We start from the raw sequence: 20,906 nt of genomic DNA on the forward strand, positions 1-20,906 counted from the left end.
TTGTTTATAAAGAAGGCTTCTTCATAATCAATTTTTTTTTTGCTATTTTAGTTTTATAAGCATATTTACTATATTGGGCAATACTGAAATACTTAATTTTCCAGGAACTATGACTTTAGGTATAAGGCTATGTTAAAAAATAAACATGATTATAAATAAAAATTTAGAAAAAAAAGAGAAAATGACCGATTTTTTATGTGTCTGTGAAAAAATATAACATTGAAAAAAATGACCGAGGCGCCTGGGTGGTTCAGTCGGTTGAGCATCAGACTTTGGCTTAGGTCATGATCTCATGGTTCTTGGGTTTGAGCCCCACATCGGGCTCTGTGCTGACAGCTCAGAGCCTGGAGCCTGCTTCGGATTCTGTCTCTCTCTCTCTCTCTCTCTGACCCTCCCTTGCTCATGCTCTGTCTCTCTCTGTCTCTCAAAAATATATTTTTTTTAAAAATGTAAAAAAAAAATCAAAAAGAAAAAACGACCAAGATTATAATTACAAGTACTGTGTAGAAGAAAAAACAATTAATTAGCTTGAATGGTGATCGTATTCTATATTGCTGATAAATGAATCATCTGGACTCCCATGACCACCTATTCATGGGAAAAACATGTAAAAAAGATGGCAGGTTATTTAATCTACTTTCATGAATTTTACCTGTTGTAAATCAAGTGACACACATTCCAATAAGCTAAATATCATTTTGTGTACTAACATGGCAATCTGACCTAGGGATCTAGAGGTAATCTGTTTCGTTCATGCATTTTAAGGATGCAGTTTAGGAATAAGGTATTAGGTTTCCAACATTTGTATAAAAGAGATAATGTGATACTGGAAAACAACACTATTCATTTAACATAGTGAGCTGCTATACAATAAGTCAGATGCTCCCAGAGTGTAAATTATACAAATTTGAAAGCTGCATTTATTATTAATATCTCATTCCTAGACAGGGGCTTGCTTAGTCTGTCAGTAGTAAAACCTGGCTTAGCATACCAAATCTAAAGCTGCTTAACAAGTATGAAAGTTTTTTTAAAACCTTTCATGCATGTAGCTAATTCACTTGTGTGCATTTTAAACCCTTTCTTTCCCCTAATAGTATTGAGAATATTTTTACTATAGCAATTATAGAAATTAAATATGAATTGTAGTAATAGAAATACTTGAACTGAAGCTTGGATTGTTTAAATTTATCATTTAAAAGGTCTATCTGGAAATAGACTTCATATTAAATTGCCTATCAGTGCTCTTACAGGCTGAAATTATTTTGTAAGAAAGAGGGTTGTTAAAGTAAATGTATGGATATGCTAAAACTTCTTAGGTTTAATTGATGAGATTTCTTATTGTAGATGATTTAATGAGTTTATGTTTCTGGGTGCACGTCAGCACATGTCACATTTTGCAAGACTTTATGATTTCTAAGAACTCGCCTTCTATAAGGTCCTTTGCTGAGGAGTGGGGCTAGATTAGGAATCAAAGAGGGAAAGAGGATCTTTTTTTTTTTTTCCGTGTAAATAGTTCAAGAGTAATTTTGGATGGTCTAGAAACCATGAGTTATTAGGCAGGTGCTTATCAATGGGTATAGTACCTCACTTGCCCGAGATCCTTTCTGACGACCTAGCCTGGACCTGCACAGTCTGGTGGGCACCATCTGCAGAGTAATTGCCAGTTTTGCCAAAGACCACCCAGGACAGAGATTCAGAATCCATCACAGGGCCGGCCAGCATCTATAATCTGGTGTCCCCTGATTCGGAGCGAGTGCATTCAATGCAAGAAGATCACTTACGACTGAGTTTTTCATCATGGCTTTGACTGTGAAGCCCTCAGAAACCAGGGAGTGAGGCTGGTGCACCGGGAGCGGCTGTTGTGCCAGCAGCTTGGTCCTCTTCGGCATCTTGTCTGGGCATTTGTTTAAGCTCAGGGTCTCTTTTTCTGCCACCATCTTCCTAGAAAATGTCTTGTTCTCATAAAACGTGTAGTAAAAGAAGCAGTGGGTTTTACGGATGTGAGAAGGAGTTCGGGGAAAAAAAATGTAAAAAGGCGCGATACTGGTAGAAATTCAACCCCTCGTAGCGCCCAGGTTGATCCAGATGTTTGGCAGCTCCTAGGTGAAGGGAGTTGAGGGGAGGGGAGGGGCGGGAAGAGCGAAGGACGGCGGCAAAAGCTGCAACAAGCTTCCAAAGGTAAGCCTCCCGGTTGCTAAGCGACGCGTCAACACTAAGTCCGAATGGCCCAGTTCCCCCGTGACGTACGTTTCCTGGGCCTGAATCCCGAATGGCGGCGGAAGGCCGGCGGCGGACTGCGGCCGGCGGCCGGAGGGAGAGGGGCGGGGTGAGGAGAAACTACGCGGTAAAACTACGACTCCCAGAAGGCCCCTGGTGCGCGCCGTCGGCGCGTGCGCATTCCGAAGGCCGGGCACAGGGGAGGCAAGTGCCGGAAGACTTACCCCCGGAGCCACACTGGTGGGAGGCACAGGCGGGTGCCGGTGTGCGCGGAGGCTCCTGCGTGCCTAGCAGTCTCCACCTGCCCAGTGACCATGATAGGTACGTGGGTGCCTGCCAGGTACAGCCTCTCTGCGCCGCCCCGCCGGGCCTCGGCGGACGGGGACCTCCAGGGTGTCCTCCGGTGTCAACTGTCAGTGGCAGGGCGGCAGTGTCCGCCCCTGCTCAGCCCGCGCGGCGGGCTGCCCGGTGCCAGCCGAGGACCAGGAGAATAAGTGTGTGTGTTCTAAGCCCCCACCCCGCCCGTGGTTTGACAGGCTTCCCGCTGGAGACAACTTCTCCGGGGACCCTGGTGTGCGCCTCTGCACCTCCCAAGGTGAAGGCTGGGTCGCGCGTTCCCACAGCGAGCGCACTGCCCTGCCAGACCTGTGGGGGTCGGTGTGCGGGCCCCTCTCGTGCGCCCGGCGTATCCGTCCCTCCTGGCGCCTTGGTAGCTGTCTTCCAGTTAGGAACAGATTGGGACCCACCGTCTGTAGGACTCTCTATGGGGAAACCCTAGCGAAACATTAAACTCTAGGCTCAAAAGAAATCCCTGCGGATGGATTTAAACGTCTTGCTCCCTCCGGTCTTTCCTTTTAAATCTCTCATTGTAGGTCTGAGATGAAAGAATTAAGAGGAAACAATAACAAGGATTAATTCTTCTCAGAATGAATTCTTATTACTCAACACAAAATGACCTAGGTGCATTTCGGTGATTAAAGCTTTGGAAATGGTTCTTCTGTTTTTAAACACTGTGATGTATAAGGTTAGCAAAGTTTCTCCCTTTCAGGGTTGTTAAGCCAAAGTTGTGGGTTTTGGGTTTGGGGGTTTTGTTTTTGGTTTTTTTTTAGCGGTAATCTCTGAAATTAGAGTTAATGCACAGTATGATTAGATACCGTTGTTATTTGGGCATTTGTTATGACAGAGATTGCTCTAGATTGTGTATGGAAGATTTGGTGAGCCTCTTTGGGGATTATTTTTGATGGGCGCCACTAACAAAATACTTTTGAGTACGACGAGTACATCTGAAGTCAAAAGTGGTCTGTCGAGAAAGATGAGAAGTGGATTTTTAAAATATGTAAGTTTGTATGCACTGATAAGCTCGTCTGAAGTCTTTTATTTAGGAAATTAATGTTAAAATGTAAAACATTCTACTTGCTGGGAGAATCATGCCAGTTAACTGACACTGTCTTTGCTGCAATGATAAAGCCTAAGGATGCTGTCCAATTTTTCTTACTTTTCGAGCACGTATGACTTCTGATGAATGACTTTTGAAAGTCATCCAATTAAGACATTTTTCTTAGAAATTTTTCATATAAAATTTTATGAACCTTTTTTGAGCCTTTTTAGGTGACTGCTACATAAAATCTACTTGTAAACACAACTCTGAACTGATTCAGAAAACCAAGTAGAAGAAAATTTTCAAAATCCATCATGTCAGCATTTTACAGGGGGAAAAGTCTACATTTTGAAGACAATTGTGCAAATCTTATTTTAATTCAATTTAATCTAGTGCATGGATACTTTTAAAAGAAACAAATTTATAGTAAAGCAATATAAAGACAAGAACTTAAGATCTAAAAATCATTACTTAAATCCAAATTATTATCTAATAAATGACTATATAAAAACCTTGTTAGGATGAGCTATGTTTAGGCGGTTTAGTTTATTTGGGATCCAGGGACACAGAAGGAAAGAGTATGATCTTTGTATTTGATGATTAGATTAGACAGTTATTAGTAACTTGTAATTACATGGAGAATATAAAGTGGATTTTAGAAGATGCTTTTCTCATACTCCAGATACAGTTTTTCATAGTGCAAACAAATATGTATCACAACATAGTGAAATCCCTGCCCCCTCCCAAGAAAAGTCCCTCACATGTAAAAACCATGTGGACAATATGCAGTAAATTATTTTATACAATTAGTTGCATTGCCTAATTCAGTCAGTGGGCACATTTTAATAAAAATCTTAATTGCCAATTTTGGATTTGGTTGTGTTGGAGTATCGAAGGTAAGTGAAAGTGGAGGCAATTGAAAATATATCATGGAGTAATGGGTTTCCTGTTTCTGTGACCAAACTTTGGAACCAGGAAATGTATTAGAGCCTTTTATACCCAGTGATAAGCTGGAGATCAAAATATACGTCAATATATTTCTGGGATTGTTTTTTTCTGTTAAAGACATTGTGGTACTCACAACTTGCCCCTTTCGTTCCTATGCTCTCTTTAATTGCTACACCTTCTTTACTACAAATTGTACTTTTCCACTTTATTTAAATCTTGGCTTACTTTGAAGAAAAACAAAAAGAGGTAATTTGGTAAAATAGGAATAAAGGAGATTGACTGTTACCTTACTGCCAGTAGAATTAAACTTTCTTTTACATTCTTAAAACCTAGGATTCCTTCTTGACACAGAGACTGTCTCAAAAGTACTCCTATTTCTCACTTGGATTATGACTGATAGGTTAAATGCCCTGACCCAGACAGCCATAGAAACATAGTTTAGTTGAAGTTGGCGTTGATGACTTTGAGAAGTTTGGAGAATGACATCAAGATAATGTAAAACGGAATTGAAAGGCCTAAGAAAATTCTACTTAGAAAAATGTAATTTTTGGCATCACGATTAAAAATATATTTCACCCTTTTAAAAATTAGCAATTCCTTTTGTTTAAAATTGAAATTTAGTAGTGATATTTGCGGTATATTCTAACTCCTGTGGAACTGGATTTAGGTATTTCAGTAGTATCAGATATTAAAATGAACGCATATGTATACAATAATGTTGCCAGTATTGAAATTCAAATTCAGTGTCTTACTCTTTAAAGAGATTTTTGATTTAAAAAAAATAATAATTAGAACATAGTCACATCTGTACATTGTTTAACTTAATATCTCTTAGAAAACATACATGTCTGCCTGTACAACTCCACCCCACAGTAATTCCTGTTACTCTTTTATTTTGTGGATGTACACGAATTATGCAAATACTCTTCAATAAATGAGCATTCATTAGGTTTACAGATTGCTATCATCAGAAATGTTTGTGTTCATATCTTTTTATTTGCATATGTAAGCAAATATGTAAAGTAAAAATCTTATTACAATTTCCGGGTGGATTTTCTAGTCAAAGGATTAGTAGATTTCGAATTTTTGTAGGTATTTCTAAATTTTTCTAAAATAAGTCACCCTATTTTACATTTCTATCCAATACAACAAGGTAGCAAATGTTGCCTTGCTCCTCAGGATTGAAGAATTTCAAAAAGACATCTTCCCCAAGACTGACCTTCTCAGAAGAACACCTACTGGGTTTTTACTCTCTCCCTCCCTTTTTCCATCCCTGCTCAGGTTTAGTTCTTTTGAACGGTGCACAACTGCACAACTGTTCTTGATGCCTCTGCCGTTGCTGGCAGTGTTTATAAGAATTCCCATTTCTCCCTTGTGTCCCATAAAAAATTTCAAGTTTTGCCTTCATGATAAATGAAAACCAGTATATTTTAATTTTTAAAATGAATTTATAAGGAACCCCTCCCCTCACTTCTCATTTTATATTGTTTTATTTTCATGAAAGCAGATCCAATAATTGAGCACCTGCTGTGTGCCCAGTGCCACTCCAGGTGCCAGGGATACACAAGTGAATAAAATAGAAAAAAAATACAAAAACCCAAAACAATGCTCTTTCTATCTTGAGTGTACACTCTCACTTTACTATTTTCCTATAAATCTATATATTTGTTTTAAAACTTACATGTGATGAATTTTAAAGTCTCAGAGTTTATATTTCTAGTTGAAGGTACTGTGTGCTGGTACTTGCTTTGCCTTTTCAATACTTTTAGACAAAAAGTGACCCTACGTTGAAGTACTCAAGACAGGCTCTGAAAGCTATTTACCATGAGGTACAATTGTGTCATAAAAGAAATTCTACTGAATCTTTGCATAGACGATTTTGTGTAATTATGTACAGTTTTTCTTTGGGTCCAAAGGCTCTAAAATGATGACCTTCTGCCCCTTTCAATTTTGGAGCGATTTCTAAGGATTTTTTTGAAGTCCACATTTTTTTGAAACCTCATAGCTTCATTGCTTGAAAATGATACAATGGAAGTACTTTGTGTTAAGATATGCAGATCCATTTCTACCTCCAAAGCTTCTTTGAAAAATGAGAGAAAAAAAAAAAAAACTCCTTACTTCGAAATGCTTCATATTCATGAAAGCAGTTTCAATGCAGAATACTCTGTTCTGTTAGCTTTTAGTTCTTTGATCAATGAGAATTGTTTCTTACCTGCTGTTTCTTCAGCCTTTAATTGTGGCCCAGCGCTTATTCAGTGTTTCTGTTTTAATTTGCATTTAATGAGCTCATTTTAAAGATTTCTTTGTAGTAACCTGAATGGTTTCTCTCTTAAGTTTTGTAAAATTAAAGAAGGAGATTTATGTGACAGTTGGCTGATTTGTGTTACAGTTCACCTTCCTGGATTATTTACTTCCCCCTATAGAGGAGAGGCTTGGTTAAAAAGAATTGCGGTGATATTATTATATATCCCCCAGCACCTTATGTCCTAATTACCTGAGCCTTCTACCAGGTTTATTCCAGTATCTGCCTTCACTAAATGGAAACCTTTCTTCTATACGGATTAACAGGTATTTCAACTCACAATAACGATTTCTGTGTCAATTCTTTCTAAAACTAGATGGTACTAGGTGGTGGTATGCAGGGGAGGTCCAGGTCCGGGGCAAATGTGTGTATGTTACCTGTGGGGAGGGGACGCAGGGAACTAGGAGACCGTTTCTCCCCGACGAGTTCGCGGTCTGCTTGGACCGATATGACCTGCATTTGGGGTACCGATTCCCGCCTCTCCCCAACAGAATCAGAATAATTACAAAGATACGTGTATATGTTAACGCAGACACGCTACACACATGCACACACATGAAGCAGCACGCCGCAATTTTTCGTTTCTTTTGCCCACATCGTTAGTCTCTCGTCTTTGCACGTTATTCCTCTCTGCAGTGCGTCTGTGCATCCTGCAAGTTCCATTTCACAGGACACCAACTTTGTGTGAAGTTTTCCTTAAGATCCCCGCCTGTGTGTCAACTCTCACACTTGTCAGTCTGGAGCCATCAGCTCCTCCTGAAGAATCAACCAAGATTTTAGCAACTGCTGTTGGTCACCTCCTAGTGTGGAAGGTGTACCGGAAGATAAAGGCTTTGCAGTCCTCACTTGTAAGTGCCGTGATCGAGGTTTCTCCAGGGAGGCCCTGGAGGGGGCAGCTCGGAAGCCTGGTGGATCCGCTGTGTCCAGAGGCACTGAAGGACTAGTAGGAGTTCATCAGACCAAGGCAGCGTGCTAGATGGAGGGACAGACGTGAGCGGAGGCCCCGCAGGGAGAGGGAAGAGGGGGTGAAGACCAAGCCGTGGGGCGGAGGGCGGGGGAGCAGGTTGCACCAGGCTGGAAGGGCGTGGTCTGCAAGCGGGGTCACGGAGGCCAGCTCTGAACTGTAGTGCCCCAGAGGGGTCAGTGAGCCACTGCTCGTGGAAGAGCCTTACGAGCGGATTACGTTTCAGAAAGACGTCTGTGGCAGGAGTACAGTGCCCGCGAGCCCAGGGAACCGTTACTGGCTTCTGCTTTCTCCCAAGCAGGAGACCGTCTTCCACTAAGAGAGCTACAGGGTGGCTGCAGGGGAGGAGACATCTTTTGCCAGCATGGCGACATTTTTGATGTCGTTAACTCCTCTCCGATAGAAGGCCATTTTTTCTAACACTGAAAATTGTTCTTATTTTTTTAGAATGTATTAAATGTCTCTCATTGACAGGAAGGTGGTTTTTTTGTTTTTGTTTTTGTTTTTTATGTTACTAAAGCTTAACATTTTTTGTGTGTTCCAAAAATACCCTCAGTGTCCCTCTTTGATGTGTGGTACATGATGCTTAGGTCTCTACTTACAGTTTCTTCTGTACATGGAGAGAACACTGTCGCTAAAGCTGAGGTCCTGAGTGACCTAGAATAGTGTACAGAGGGGTTGGTTCCTTTTCCGTATCTGCACAACTTAGACACCTGGCCAAGGATGGAGACCATCATCCTTGGACCAGTGTTTGTATTTTTTGATAGTATTGAGAGGTTCCTGATGATTTCTTCAATTTACTTTTCCTGTAAAACTTGCACAGGGTCCCTCATGATGAAGGTTAACATTAGAGCCCTTACCACTGGAAGAGAGAAAAAGCTGTATGTACAATATACAGCAACCTTACGTGTCCCTCAAACCCCTATCAACCCACCCTCATCAAATAAATGGGGAAAAAAATAGTGATTAGGGACCTAATACCAGTGTTCCAATTGGGGCAGTTGCATTATTTACCTAATTGATGGATGTACCAGTTATTCCTCTTGTTAAACGTTTGTGGAATTTCAGTGCATAAACCAGGTGACTTTAGATGAAGCACTTTGTAACTAAGTAGTGATTTTGTAAACTCCTTGTGCAGAGTAGATGCATTTCCCAGAACATGGAGAGATAAGACAGACACCTGAAGCTCGTTCTGTATGAATGGCATAAACAGGACTGAGGTAGTTTGCCTGGGGGATGGGGGGTGGCCGTGTCCCAGCAGCTCCCTGCACTCCCCACCCCCCCCTTCCTTGGGTCTTATTGTTTTCCCTTTCCATGTTCCCTGAGTTTCTCAGAAGCTGGAATTGTAACATTTCATTCTTCAGCTTGAAGGAGCAGCTGCCGTGTGAATAATTAAGTGGGGAGCTCTTTCCCTGCTTGCTGCTGGATCCCCCAGGGCTTGACTTGGTTGAGGGTCACAGTGAGGATGAGCCTGGGAACCTCCAGGGTCCCTCCCTGTGCCCTGTGCGGGGCGCTGTCTGCAGTAAATAGGCCCTGTTTCTGTATTTTGCTCTCTGAGGAATCGGGTCCTGGATCTGTTTCATTCCTCGATCCAGAGCTGTGGGGAGTGAGAACTTGTGGCCGGCTAGAGGATTGGGCAACGGTCCGGCACACTGCCTGAGAAATAAAGGCTGAATAAAATTTCATGCTCTAGGTGCTTCTTTCTGTGCTTGAACTCTGGCGGGAGTTCAAGACGGAGTCCTTCCCAGCTCTGTGTTGTGTCCTTGGGGGGGGTGGGTGAGAGGTACAGATTTAAATACAACTGAGGCAGCATTCCCTAAGCTGCTACTCATCTGAGCTGGCCACCACAAACACCTGGAGCCTGCCTGAGGTAGGCCTTCCCTGTCTGCATGACTATGTGTGACAATATGGAAACATGATTTCCAATGAAGATGCCTGAGATCATAGTATTGGATAGGAATTGTATATGTTTTACTGTGCAATTTAGACGTACTTATTGGATACAAACAGGAATATGTGGAGATCTGATACTTGCTTCCCACTCTACAGTTAGGAATTGGTGAGATGCCCAGCCTTTGGATTTCTTCCTGTGCTGTGGTCTCTCTGGAGCTTTCTTTTTCTTCACTGTCCATTTTTAGGTATGTGTGTGGCACCTGCATTTTCTCACTACATGCAGAGTTTCTGTCAAATGTATTGGTGTTTTTTCATCAGCTTGATTCCAAAGAATTCACCAAACAGTCTTATTCTCAGTGTCTGATGATCTCATGCCAGGTGTATGTGCTCGCCTTTATACCCTGGCTGCTTCTGGACACTGCAACACTGCCACACATTTTATAGTTTTACTTTTTTTTTGGGGGGGGGGAATTATGGAATAATTTTTATTTGGAACTTAACATATGAGGAACTTCTCTGTTGGGTCCAGTCACTATTGTCACAATTCTTTGTGTATAAATTGATTAAAAATCCTGTCTGGATTTTATCATTTTATGGCCAACAGAATACAAGTTATGCTGGTAAAGTTGCTCAGAGATTAATAGGTGATGCCATTTGAGGTCAGATTTCTGAAGGTGATATGACTTTTTTTTTGTCTTCAAGCAACAACGATGATGATTAGAATATTACATTATGACCTAAGCCTGATGAGTATATGTGAATTCTTTAATAGTTCAGAAAGATTAAAAAAAATAATGTAAGAGCTTAGTTACCATAACTGAAAACTAGATAGCATTCTATATGTAACAATTTCAGAAATTATCCCCCTAAATTATTATCTTTGGATTTGTGGGACTCTTTTGCATAGTAGTTTTCTGTGTTTTTCAGATGGTCAACATTAAGCTTATAATATATTGCAAATACAGAAATGCAATAAATGTTATAAACACAGTGGTAAGGGTTAGACAGATGCATCACCGTTGTAATATATGTAGAACTGATTGTATTTCTGTGACAAATTATGTCAGATAAGTCACTAGTCATAGCATTCAGTAATCTCATGTTCTGATCATAGAAGTAGTGTTTTCTGGAAGACAGAGATTAGCATCATCATTTCACTACTTTTTATACACTTTTGAGGCATGACTCAGTCATTGTATTAGTTTCCTGTTTGCTGCTGTAGCAAATTATCACACGTTTGGTGGCTTAAAACAACACGGATTTATTCTCTTACGGTTCTGGAGGGCACAAATCCAACCTGAGTTTCAAGGGGCTGAAGTCAGGCGTTAGCAGAACAGCCTCCCACAGCCCTGGCAAAGATTCCTCTTGGACTTCTGCAGGCTCCTTCCTGGCTCCTGGCTGCCTCACTCCAGTCTCGCTTTCTGCAGCCACATCACGTCTCCTTCTCTGTGGTCAGATCTCCTCTGCCTCCCTCTCATAAGGACACCTGTGATTACATTCCCAAGACCCTTACACTCTCAGGATGCGTAATTTAATTGCATCTGCAACGTCCATTTGGCCACACAGTCACATTCCCGGGTTTCGGAGACTAGGACTTGGCCGTCTTGAGGCGATCCTTTTCAGCTACCACCATTACCATTAAGGCTTTCTCCATTTGACAGCTGGTTTTGAAGTGTCTTATTATGAACTAAGGAAAGCAGATAGAGGGCGTTGGGTTGACAGTGATACTACTTGATTTTGCCTTTCTGAGGTCATTTAGAGGCAGTGTAGTAGTGTCACATGTGAGGAATCTAATATTTATTTTGTGGACTAGTTGATGAGGCTGGCCAAGGACATAACTCACTTTTCAAGGTAGTTTTCTCAGGTGGCAAAAGAACATGTGGCTACACTCCAGGACTGAAACAGTGAATTACAGCTGGGTTATTTGCTGTACCAGGCGCTCATTTGTATCCTGTAGAGCAGGGAAAGCTTTGTTATGCTTTTGACAGGAAATATGACTTCCCACAACAACACATGATCAGGCAAAGCAGGAGCAAATAACCATTTACTGTACATTTTTATTTCTTATTTGCCATTTCACTATGAATGTCAGACACCGAATGCTCCTGTGCAATGATTGAACATTGCACTGCCCTTCCTAAATAATAACTAACCTGGTTTGGTTGAAAATTACACAGAATTTTTATTTATTTGTTTTTTAAAATAGTTTTTAAAATTTTTACTACTTGTTATTTTTTGAGAGAGAAAGACAAAGGATCTGAAGTGGGCTCTGTGCTGACCAGCAGAGAACCCGATGTGGGGCTCGAAGTCACAAACTGTGAGACTGTGACCTGCGCTGAAGTCAGATGCTTAATTGACTGAGCCACCCAGGTGCCCGCACAGTTAGAAGGTTTAAGTAAATTCTAGTAAAGTTACGAAGGATAAAAAGAGTGAAATTACGGAGCTTGATTTGCTTCATTTTTTAATCAATATGTCAGTATAGAATTTGGTTTCATGAGGCAGTTTTAGCTGAAATATTTGGAAGATACTCAATTACACATTGTACATTAGGAGAAACTCTAAGGGAAATATGGGACACATTTTTAAAATAGATGTAGAAATAGATTTGTAAGAAAAAAAGTTTATTTGGATTGGAAAGAAAGGAAGTAAGAAAATAAACGTTAAATTCAACAAACATTTATTGGGACCTCGTGTTATAGGGAATGGACGGATACACGTGGCAAGTCTGCGTATCCGAAGGAGGAAGTCACACTTCGGTGAAGGTGTTGTGAAAACCTGCAACATAGTGATCAGCAGTAAGAGAAGCTCTAATGGAAGTGTGTTGACTTGTCCAGGGGAACCTTCAGAGAGGAGCTTTTGAGCTGGACCTGTGGGGATGAGTGGTCTCCTGAGCAGGCAAATAAAGAGAGTGCATTCCTAACGGAGCAAGATGTGAGGGTTTGAATGCGGAGGCTGTGCTGAGGACAGGGAGTAGTGGGAGCTCAGAGAAGGAAGGGAGGAGGGGTCAGGTGAAGAGGGATAGGGGCCTGCTCAGGACACCTTTCTGTCCTGTGCTGCAGAGTTCAGGTTTTGCTAGGCTGGTCCTGAGGAGCCACTTGGTCTAATTGCTAGGTAGGGGGATGGTCAGATTTAGTTTCAGAAGGATAACTTTGGCAGCGGGCCACTTTTCGGTCACAGCAGTTAGGACAGTACTAATCTGGTCTATTCCGATTTAATGAAGAGCTTCACATCTGCAACAAATGGACACTCTGTGTCAGATTCCAAGACCCTTTGGGACTGGGAACCAAATTTGACAGCCAGTAGTGGTCAGTTTTCAGTGCACAAAACTTGATGAATTAGGGCTCTTCTAAGACAGTAGGAAGTGATGGCGTCTGTGGCTGAGTAAGAAGAGAATTCAAATAAAAAAATAAAACTGGTCCTACCTAAGGTAAATACCAAGTCCTTTGCACTGCTTCCTACTTAGGATCTTTAAGCTGTTAGGACAATTAGGTAGGCTTTGATAATCAGAGTGAGCAAATCCTTCAAAAGGTTCGTGTATTTCAGATTATTTTGATGGGATGATTTTCCTGCTAAAGACTAAAGATCTAAGCTCATTTCATCTTCATGTTGTGTGTTTACCTATCTGTTTCATTCTCCGGGGAAGGAATATGCTTGTACTTAATAAATAATTGTTGAATAAGTGGAAGTGTGAATCAAAGGAGAGGAGACCATTGTCTCTTCTCTCCTTTTGTCTTCTCTAATCTCCTGTCCTGTCTATCCTGTCGCTGAGAGGTTGAAGTACCTCCTTTGAAGAATCCACTCTCTACAGATATTTGCCTGGGGGGTGGGGTCTCATCTTATTTAGCTTTGTAACCCCTAAACCAGCATAATCCCAGTAAGTGTTGAAATGGGTGAAAGAATAGAAAAACATAGTCATTATATGGTTTGATTTTGGCATAGACAAAGTACTGTATATTAAAATGTTTCGTATTCTGAGAAGAGATTTATTAATTTTGGAGAGATCTTAGTCCCATTTTCCTGGGCAAAAACTGGAGCTAGTACAGAATGATAACCTGTTTTCTTTCTTTCTTTCGTTCTTTCATTCTTTCGTTCTTTTGTTCTTTTGTCTTTACTGTTATTTCTCCTTATTGCTTCTCTGATGCTGCTCTTGGAGGGAAGCCATTCTGTTATTTTAATTCTGGAATTAGCTGGGATTTTAAAGTGGTTACTCTCTGCAGGATGTTTAGAGTGTAAATCACATGGATGCATTGTTTCTTTTCCACTGATAGCTTTTAATTTTACAACAAACACGGACCCCAGTGCTTCACTGGGGTCTGTGTTTACTTTTTCCCTAATGCAGCTTTTCTCCATGGAATACTCTCAGTAGAAACATATGCTCAAAGCTTCAAAGTAATTACAATATCACTAAAAGCTTCATAATCACATTACTGAAACTAAATGTCAAAAAATTTGATTTTCCTTGATCTAATCATTTCAATTTAATTTTAGGCTCCTGCATGATTGATTGAGGAAACCTGGCAGTCCAAAGTCAAGGAGAGTTTATAATGCCTAAAGCCTTGCTCAGACAACTTCAGGCAATTTAATTTGGGTAGGAATTCATTTTAATTATTCTGAGGGATTCTCTTTAAATGGGAAAAATAGATTTGTTTTCATGCTCTTAGCGTTTGACCTGCTCTGATGTCATCCATACAGTTTTCTGTCTGGAGTCTGTACCCCACCCCCACCCCCCCCACCAGCCCTGCTATACAAAGACCCTAGAGGATACAAAGGTCCCAGCTCTGAAACAAAGACTTGGAGGTGGATTTTTTTTTTCATAATTGTTCTAAAGGTGTTCTTTCATGTTATTTATAAGACAGGTTGAAAATTTAACTTTTTTTTTTAAATTATGGAGCGTTTTGAAGTATTTGTGTCTCTCTGCAGTGAGCAAGCAAACCCCAGCAGTCTCCACATCAGGCATTTATTCTGCCTGCACATAATTGAATAACAGGAAACCCTGGCAGCATCACTTATCCATGAGGACACAGAGCATTATGAATAAACATATCTACCTTTTCCTCATGGCTCACAGGGGCGGAGAAATGGTCATCCATCAAATTCATGTCTGTGGTTGTTCTCAAAAACCATTTATTTTTATTTTTAATGAATTATGGAGACAAGTGAATATGAAATTACTTTCTCAGCTTGTGGATTTTCCTAATTTTTAGCACAGTGTGTTGTAATCCTATACATTACAAAGCAGTAAATCTGGAATGTTTACTGGTCACATTTGCTACTTCGCCTGAAGTCTGGATATAACTCTGAGGGAATCTGGTGCTGACATTTATAATTCTGCTTCTGAATTGTTATTTCATCCTCTTTCTCAAGTTCTTTGTTTTAGTTTGCTTTTAGCAGTGACTAATAGCCAATAGGCCGATCTTTTGCAGTAACCGTGCACAAATTGTTCTGTGACATTTGGGTCTGTTTATTAAATTTCTGAAGGTGAATTTTGAATCCTAAATGCTTCACACTTGTGGGAGTTTTGACAATGGAAAATAAAATTACCCTTCTTAACTGTGTTTATTCCCTGAATCGTGCATACTTTCCTGCTTCTCCTCCCCTTGGCAGAAACCTAATGTTATAAACAATGGTCTTTTTGCTATTTTTCTGCACCCAAGAGGGTAGGGTTATTGTTTGTTTGGTTGATCGATTGGTGGATGGATCGATCAACTAATGGCACTTTTGAAAATCAGGCTTGGAATTAGAATACATTGTCGATGGCTAGTAACACTCCATATTCATTCCCTTCCTGTCCAGGGCGTATCCCTAGTCACTCTTTTGCCTCAACTAGAGTGTAACGATGTCTCATGTACTCAGTGTCTCCTCTGCACGTTATCATATAGTACAATGGTAGTACCAGCTCCCCTTCGTAGGGACTTTGTGCTGGGGGAACTGGAACTGTAGGGAAGAATTTCAGTTTTCTGTGGAGGCCCCGTAGGAGAATCCATAGGTTTAGGTTCTCGGAGATAAGGAAGTGATCCCCGTTTTACCTTCATACATTAACGGTTTTCTCTTGCTTTCATCAGACAGTCTAGGATGAGTAGCTTCAACTTTAGGACACCTATGTCGGTTTACATTTGAGCATTAGCTATGGAAATGGTTGCCTGAACTGGGCTTTGTATCAGATATCATAGGTGGTTGAAGCCAGGATGAGCTTACTGGGTCTGGGAGTTGATTCTTAGTCTACTTGCAAATTAATAACTAGCCTGCTAATGTATCATGGATGCTGTCAGAAGACACAAGACTCACGGGTCAGAAAAGAAGGACTTTTATTACTCACGACACAGCAAATTGCTTAAGTGTTTTCATATTTACACCAATTTCCTTTGCCTCCAAATCCCGTGAGTGTGCTGTGCTTTGGCCCATATGGATGCCATGCATACAGTGGGTTTGCATTGCAGATGAGGACCATTTATTGAGCTTGAAGCATCTGCCACTTTTATAGCAGGCAGTAAGCAAATCTTTTCCTTGAGGGTAAACATTACCTTATTTCTTAAGGTTATTGGATGCGTAAGCAACCCTGAGAAATGGCCCAGGTAAAAAGAGAAGTTGAGACCATACATGGGTCCACTTAGCAAGACACATAGGGGAGTGTGAGTCCGAAGAAAACTCTCTTCCAATACCCAGCAGTTTTAATACACTGTTTTGTGATGAATTTGCATATGAGTATGCCACGCCTTGGTCACTCTGATGAATTGGACCAACAGAGACTTGGACCAAATCTGTTCAACTTGTCTCATATAGCATTTAATTCAAGCTGTGATCAATGGGATCCCCAGTGGCAGGATGAAGCCAACTTGCAATATCGACCCTACCTCCATCTGTCCCCACTCTGTCAGTGTCTCTGACTCAGCCTAATGTGACTAGATCCCAAGAGGAGACCAGTAGGGCTTAATTATTATTAAATCTATTATTTATTATGACCCATACAAGGAAGTTTGGAAAAACATTGCCAATAATAATAACAGGGGCAATAGATGGTCCAGAAAGTAACCCTCATGCCCAGTGGACAGCTGTTGCATACTCCACTCTCTCCCACAGAGAGAGCACAGGTCACTCTAGTTTGAAATTTGCTGCTACCTGGGATTTGGATCACTGTTCCACTGGTTTCATTAAGCCACATACACAGTATTCTGAGTAGCTGCAGCCTTGATTGCCATGCATGGCACCACCTAAGGCTGCCTTGGAATCCGGACAAGCTTATGGATTTGTATCCATCAGTTTGAAACAAGATTGTGCCAGTCTGGGAGTTTGCACAGGTATGAGAGGAGGGCCGTGTTTTGGAGCTGCTGTTGATGTCATTGGGCACAGCAGAACAGTTCAGGAACAGCCATATCCATGTGACATTTTCTGTCTTTGTAGCCCATGGATGGGAATGACAGGCTTAGAAGTGTGTTAGTGAGTCAGATTGCCAGTCACCACTGCTGCTTGACTCATGTGGATCATATGACTGTTTTGCCAGATTGATGCACTGGATATAGAGGATTAAGAGAGTATTAATCACACCCACTCGAACCTCTTGGGATTTGACGTGATCCCTCCTGGTTGCCAAATTTGTTGCTGTTCCTCCACAGCCATGGGATTGGTTATGTCCCTTTCCAGTAGCTATAACTTTATCTTTAACGTTATCTTTCCTCCAGTCCTTTTGTTAAATGCAGATGGGATAAGGGCATATTTATACAATTTACAGAGACTCTCCACACCCACCACTTTGCCCCTTGTGGAGATACTTGGTGAGCAGTGTACTCAACTCAGTAACCCAAATGGTCATTATCTCCACGATCTAGGACCAATGTCACTCCAACACAGATATCCAGTGGCTGAACCAAATTTATATTTGAATCCTCTAGGACCCCTTTTGATTGGGCTTCCACTTAGAGGGCATATCAGTTATCCTGGCTTGGGGTTCCTGTTAGGGGAAAGAAAAATGCATCATGCCCAGGAATGGTCATGGAGAAATCTCAGTTTTTCACCATAAGTCCATGTAAGTCCTTACCCTTTCTGGGGATGGCTACATCTAGTGACCAAACTACTTTATTAAGGTGGGTAGATCAGGAGGTGAGACAGGTAGAATCAGAAATCTTTTTGAATTGATTTTTAAAGTCCATTTTACCTCTAAGTAATGACAGGAACTTGAGGATGATAAAGGTCATGAAATGTCTATTGATCACTTTGACTACTGGCCTCACCACTGGGTGGTCTTTATGGCAAAAGACATACCACTGTCAGACTAAAGATAGTATGGCAAAGCCAAGAACATGAGGCCATTTAGTTTCAAGAGCCACAGTGGTATGACCAAAGTCAGCTGATTAGACAGTAAACTAAAAACAAACAAACAAACCAAAATCCCAGCTATTGACAATGGTAAAGCATTAGGGTTATCCTAAAATGGGAGACAAAGGTTTGATGTAGTCACTTTGCTGGGAGTGGACATGGCAAACATGGCCTCCTTCTCTGCGAGACAAATGGGCCAACTTGTGGAAGGAGTCACAAGTCTGATCTGCACTCACAGCTTCTGCATCACAAACCTTCACTTTGTTCTCATCTATGATGGTGGATATGCTGCCATCTCTAGTATAACGATGGGTCCCAGTAGTGAAGGCAATGATCTGGGCAGCACAGGCTTGGACAACAGCTTGATCCCAGTGGGTCTCACGAGAGAACAGACCCTTACCCTGAACGTCTACATCAGTGACCCAGACTGGTCAGCAGCCACAATTTATTTCTACAGTGTGTGCTTCTACATAGAGAGGTTCATTAATCTGCCAGTCTATAGTTTTTCAGTTTGTAGACAAGACAGGTATCTAGGCCATTGGTGGTTGCCCAAGAGTCTGTAAAAATATAAAATTCCTGGTCCTCAGGTGCATTGTCTAAGACAACAGTGACAACTTTTCATGAAGACTATTGTGTGACTGGTGACTGGTCCTTACTACAGCTGGTCTTCCAGGCCTGTCATTGGGGCTGGATAGCTGCTGCTTAGAGGAACCATGCACTTCTTAACTTAGCCAAGCCATCAGTGAACTTGGCCCGTCAGTGAACTTGAAAGGAACCTTTGTGAGCCCTGTTGGACCAGCAGCTGTGTTTCAGGTGGTGGAACGGAAAATCTAGTTTTCTCCAAAGGAGAAGCTGCCTTTTTTTTTTTTTTTTTTTGTAATGTAAAGATGAGATGGTGCTAGGGCTAGACCAGCTCTACTCTTGAATATACCATTTCTGTTTGACTAGCAAGGCCTGTTATTCCCATCTCACTAGTTGTTGAGTCCAGGGAGACCAAAGGACAGTGAGAATGTTGGGTGTTCATTTTTCACAAGAGCTTTAGTTGCGTGTTAATAGCTACTTGTTTAAAAAAAGTAAAAGGATGGACTTTGTGGTTCCATTGAGAAGGCAATGACCAGGAAATGACCTCTCTATGGGCAACAGTTCCTGAACATGAAAACCCCTTCTGACATGGGAACTGTGAAGTGCAGATGTATAACACATCAATTCTGATTATACAGTCAGAGATGGAAACCACCACAACAGCACTCTGAATTAGCCCAGAGGTTCTTTTCACAAGATTATCTCAGCCTCCTTTCTCGACTGAGAAGCACCAAACCCCAACAGCTGGATTCAGTGCCCTTCTGTCCATGGGAATAGGGAGGGTGGAACTTGGGTTCCTGTATCCAACAGAGCCATAAACTTTGGGTCCTTTTCTTCCCCATCTACTAGGACCAGTATGTATGGCTTTCAGTACCTTTTGGGGACAGAGAGACCTTGGACCCACCCTAATCATCTTTCTCCTTAAAGCACCTAAAGTCAGAGTAGAGGGGAAGGCAAGTATCAGGTAATGGAGAGGGAGACAACTCTTTCATGTCAATAAACAAGGCACACTTGCTTTTGGTTCCAAGCAGCTGCCCAGTTAGTGCTCAACAAAAAGAACTTCTAATGTTGTTGGTCCTCCTGAAGACCATCAGTAACGAGGTCATCATTACAGACACCATTGTACAGCATTGAGAAATCCTTGACTCAGCACCCACACATATACTGCCTTTCTCCTAGGCTGAAGGCCTAGCTGTCCCACGGTCACAATGACCTCCCTTCCTCCCCTGGGTACAGGTGAATGAATGAGCAACAACCAAGGTACCATTGCTATAGCTTGTCTCAATCCTGCCTTCTTGCAGGCCCATTAATGAGCAGGACAATGGGGTTCCTTATTCCCCCCCTTATCCCCTTATCCCTACCTTTGATGAGAGTGTTCGCTTGTAGATTCTGGTGAGCTTTTTTCATATCCCCAAACCCAACTTATGAGCCCTTTTCTTTCTTTCAGAAAGCTATGTTTCTGTCAGTATTCCTCCCTTTGCCCCAACTATCTGGTCTGGGACTTGATGTTACCCTACTGACAAACTATTAATTTAGCGAGTACTATTTCATGGTTGCTGGCCCAGAAATAAGACTTCTGGGTCAGAAACAAAGGATGTGAATACTAAGGTAAAACCAGCAGCATGAGTATCAGCATATTGGTATCAGTTGCCTTGCTCCCGAATCCCATGGTCCAGATGATGGCTGTATACGCAGTGAGTTTGCACTGCAACTGAGAATCTTTGAGCTGGGGGAAGTCACTGCCATAAGCAAGCAGTAATCAAGCCTGCTTTGTCTAGGAGGAGAGGCTGCCTTGTCTCTTATCTGCAAAAGCAATTCTGAGAAATGGCCCAGGTGAAAAAGCAGTCAGGCCCTTGTAGTCTTGGCATGCTCTATAGGATATGTAGGATGTAAGAGGCCTGGGGCAGCCTGCTCTCCCAGCAAGGCTTAGCTCTTTTTAACTTCTCCTTCATGCTGTATCAGAACAGACAGGCATTGTTAGTTCCGAAGCTGCCCAGAATGGGGTCGGACCCATGGCAAAGGCCATTAGAGTTTTGGCTTTTGGGTTAATGAAATAATAGCTATTTTCAAAGTTGGGGAGCTTCTGAGTGTAGAAAGATGCCAATTTCATATTTCATTTAATGTTTCATCACTGTTTAGACAATGTCATAAAGTCCTATTTGGTTGTTTCTAAGGAAATCACCTCTCCTGCCCATTTCCAGTTTATTGAAATGTAAAATTGTCTTGCTTTGTTATTTGCTTTTCTCTAGTACTTAGGGACATTTTATTTTATATTAACTTTACAAAGGATAATTAAAGATATGATTTCCACT

At 41.5% G+C, this 20,906-nt stretch overlaps 2 protein-coding genes across 3 annotated transcripts in view; one reads left to right on the plus strand and one right to left on the minus strand.

Moving 5' to 3' along the window:
* Positions 1 to 2,796, minus strand: part of PACRG (parkin coregulated) — a 504,113-nt gene extending 501,317 nt beyond the window's left edge. Inside the window, exon 1 of the mRNA XM_015083259.3 lies at positions 1,782 to 2,796. Coding sequence (XP_014938745.1) covers positions 1,782 to 1,937 — 156 coding nt within the window. The 5' untranslated portion in view covers positions 1,938 to 2,796. The remainder of the gene's footprint in view (positions 1 to 1,781) is intronic.
* Positions 2,380 to 20,906, plus strand: part of PRKN (parkin RBR E3 ubiquitin protein ligase) — a 1,330,206-nt gene continuing 1,311,679 nt past the window's right edge. For both annotated transcript variants that reach the window (XM_015083244.3, XM_053223338.1), the window contains exon 1: positions 2,380 to 2,538. In XM_015083244.3, coding sequence (XP_014938730.3) covers positions 2,532 to 2,538 — 7 coding nt within the window. In that variant the 5' untranslated portion in view covers positions 2,380 to 2,531. The remainder of the gene's footprint in view (positions 2,539 to 20,906) is intronic.

The sequence above is a fragment of the Acinonyx jubatus genome, chromosome B2, assembly GCF_027475565.1.
Source record: "Acinonyx jubatus isolate Ajub_Pintada_27869175 chromosome B2, VMU_Ajub_asm_v1.0, whole genome shotgun sequence".
In the NCBI taxonomy this organism is placed as follows: domain Eukaryota; kingdom Metazoa; phylum Chordata; class Mammalia; order Carnivora; family Felidae; genus Acinonyx; species Acinonyx jubatus.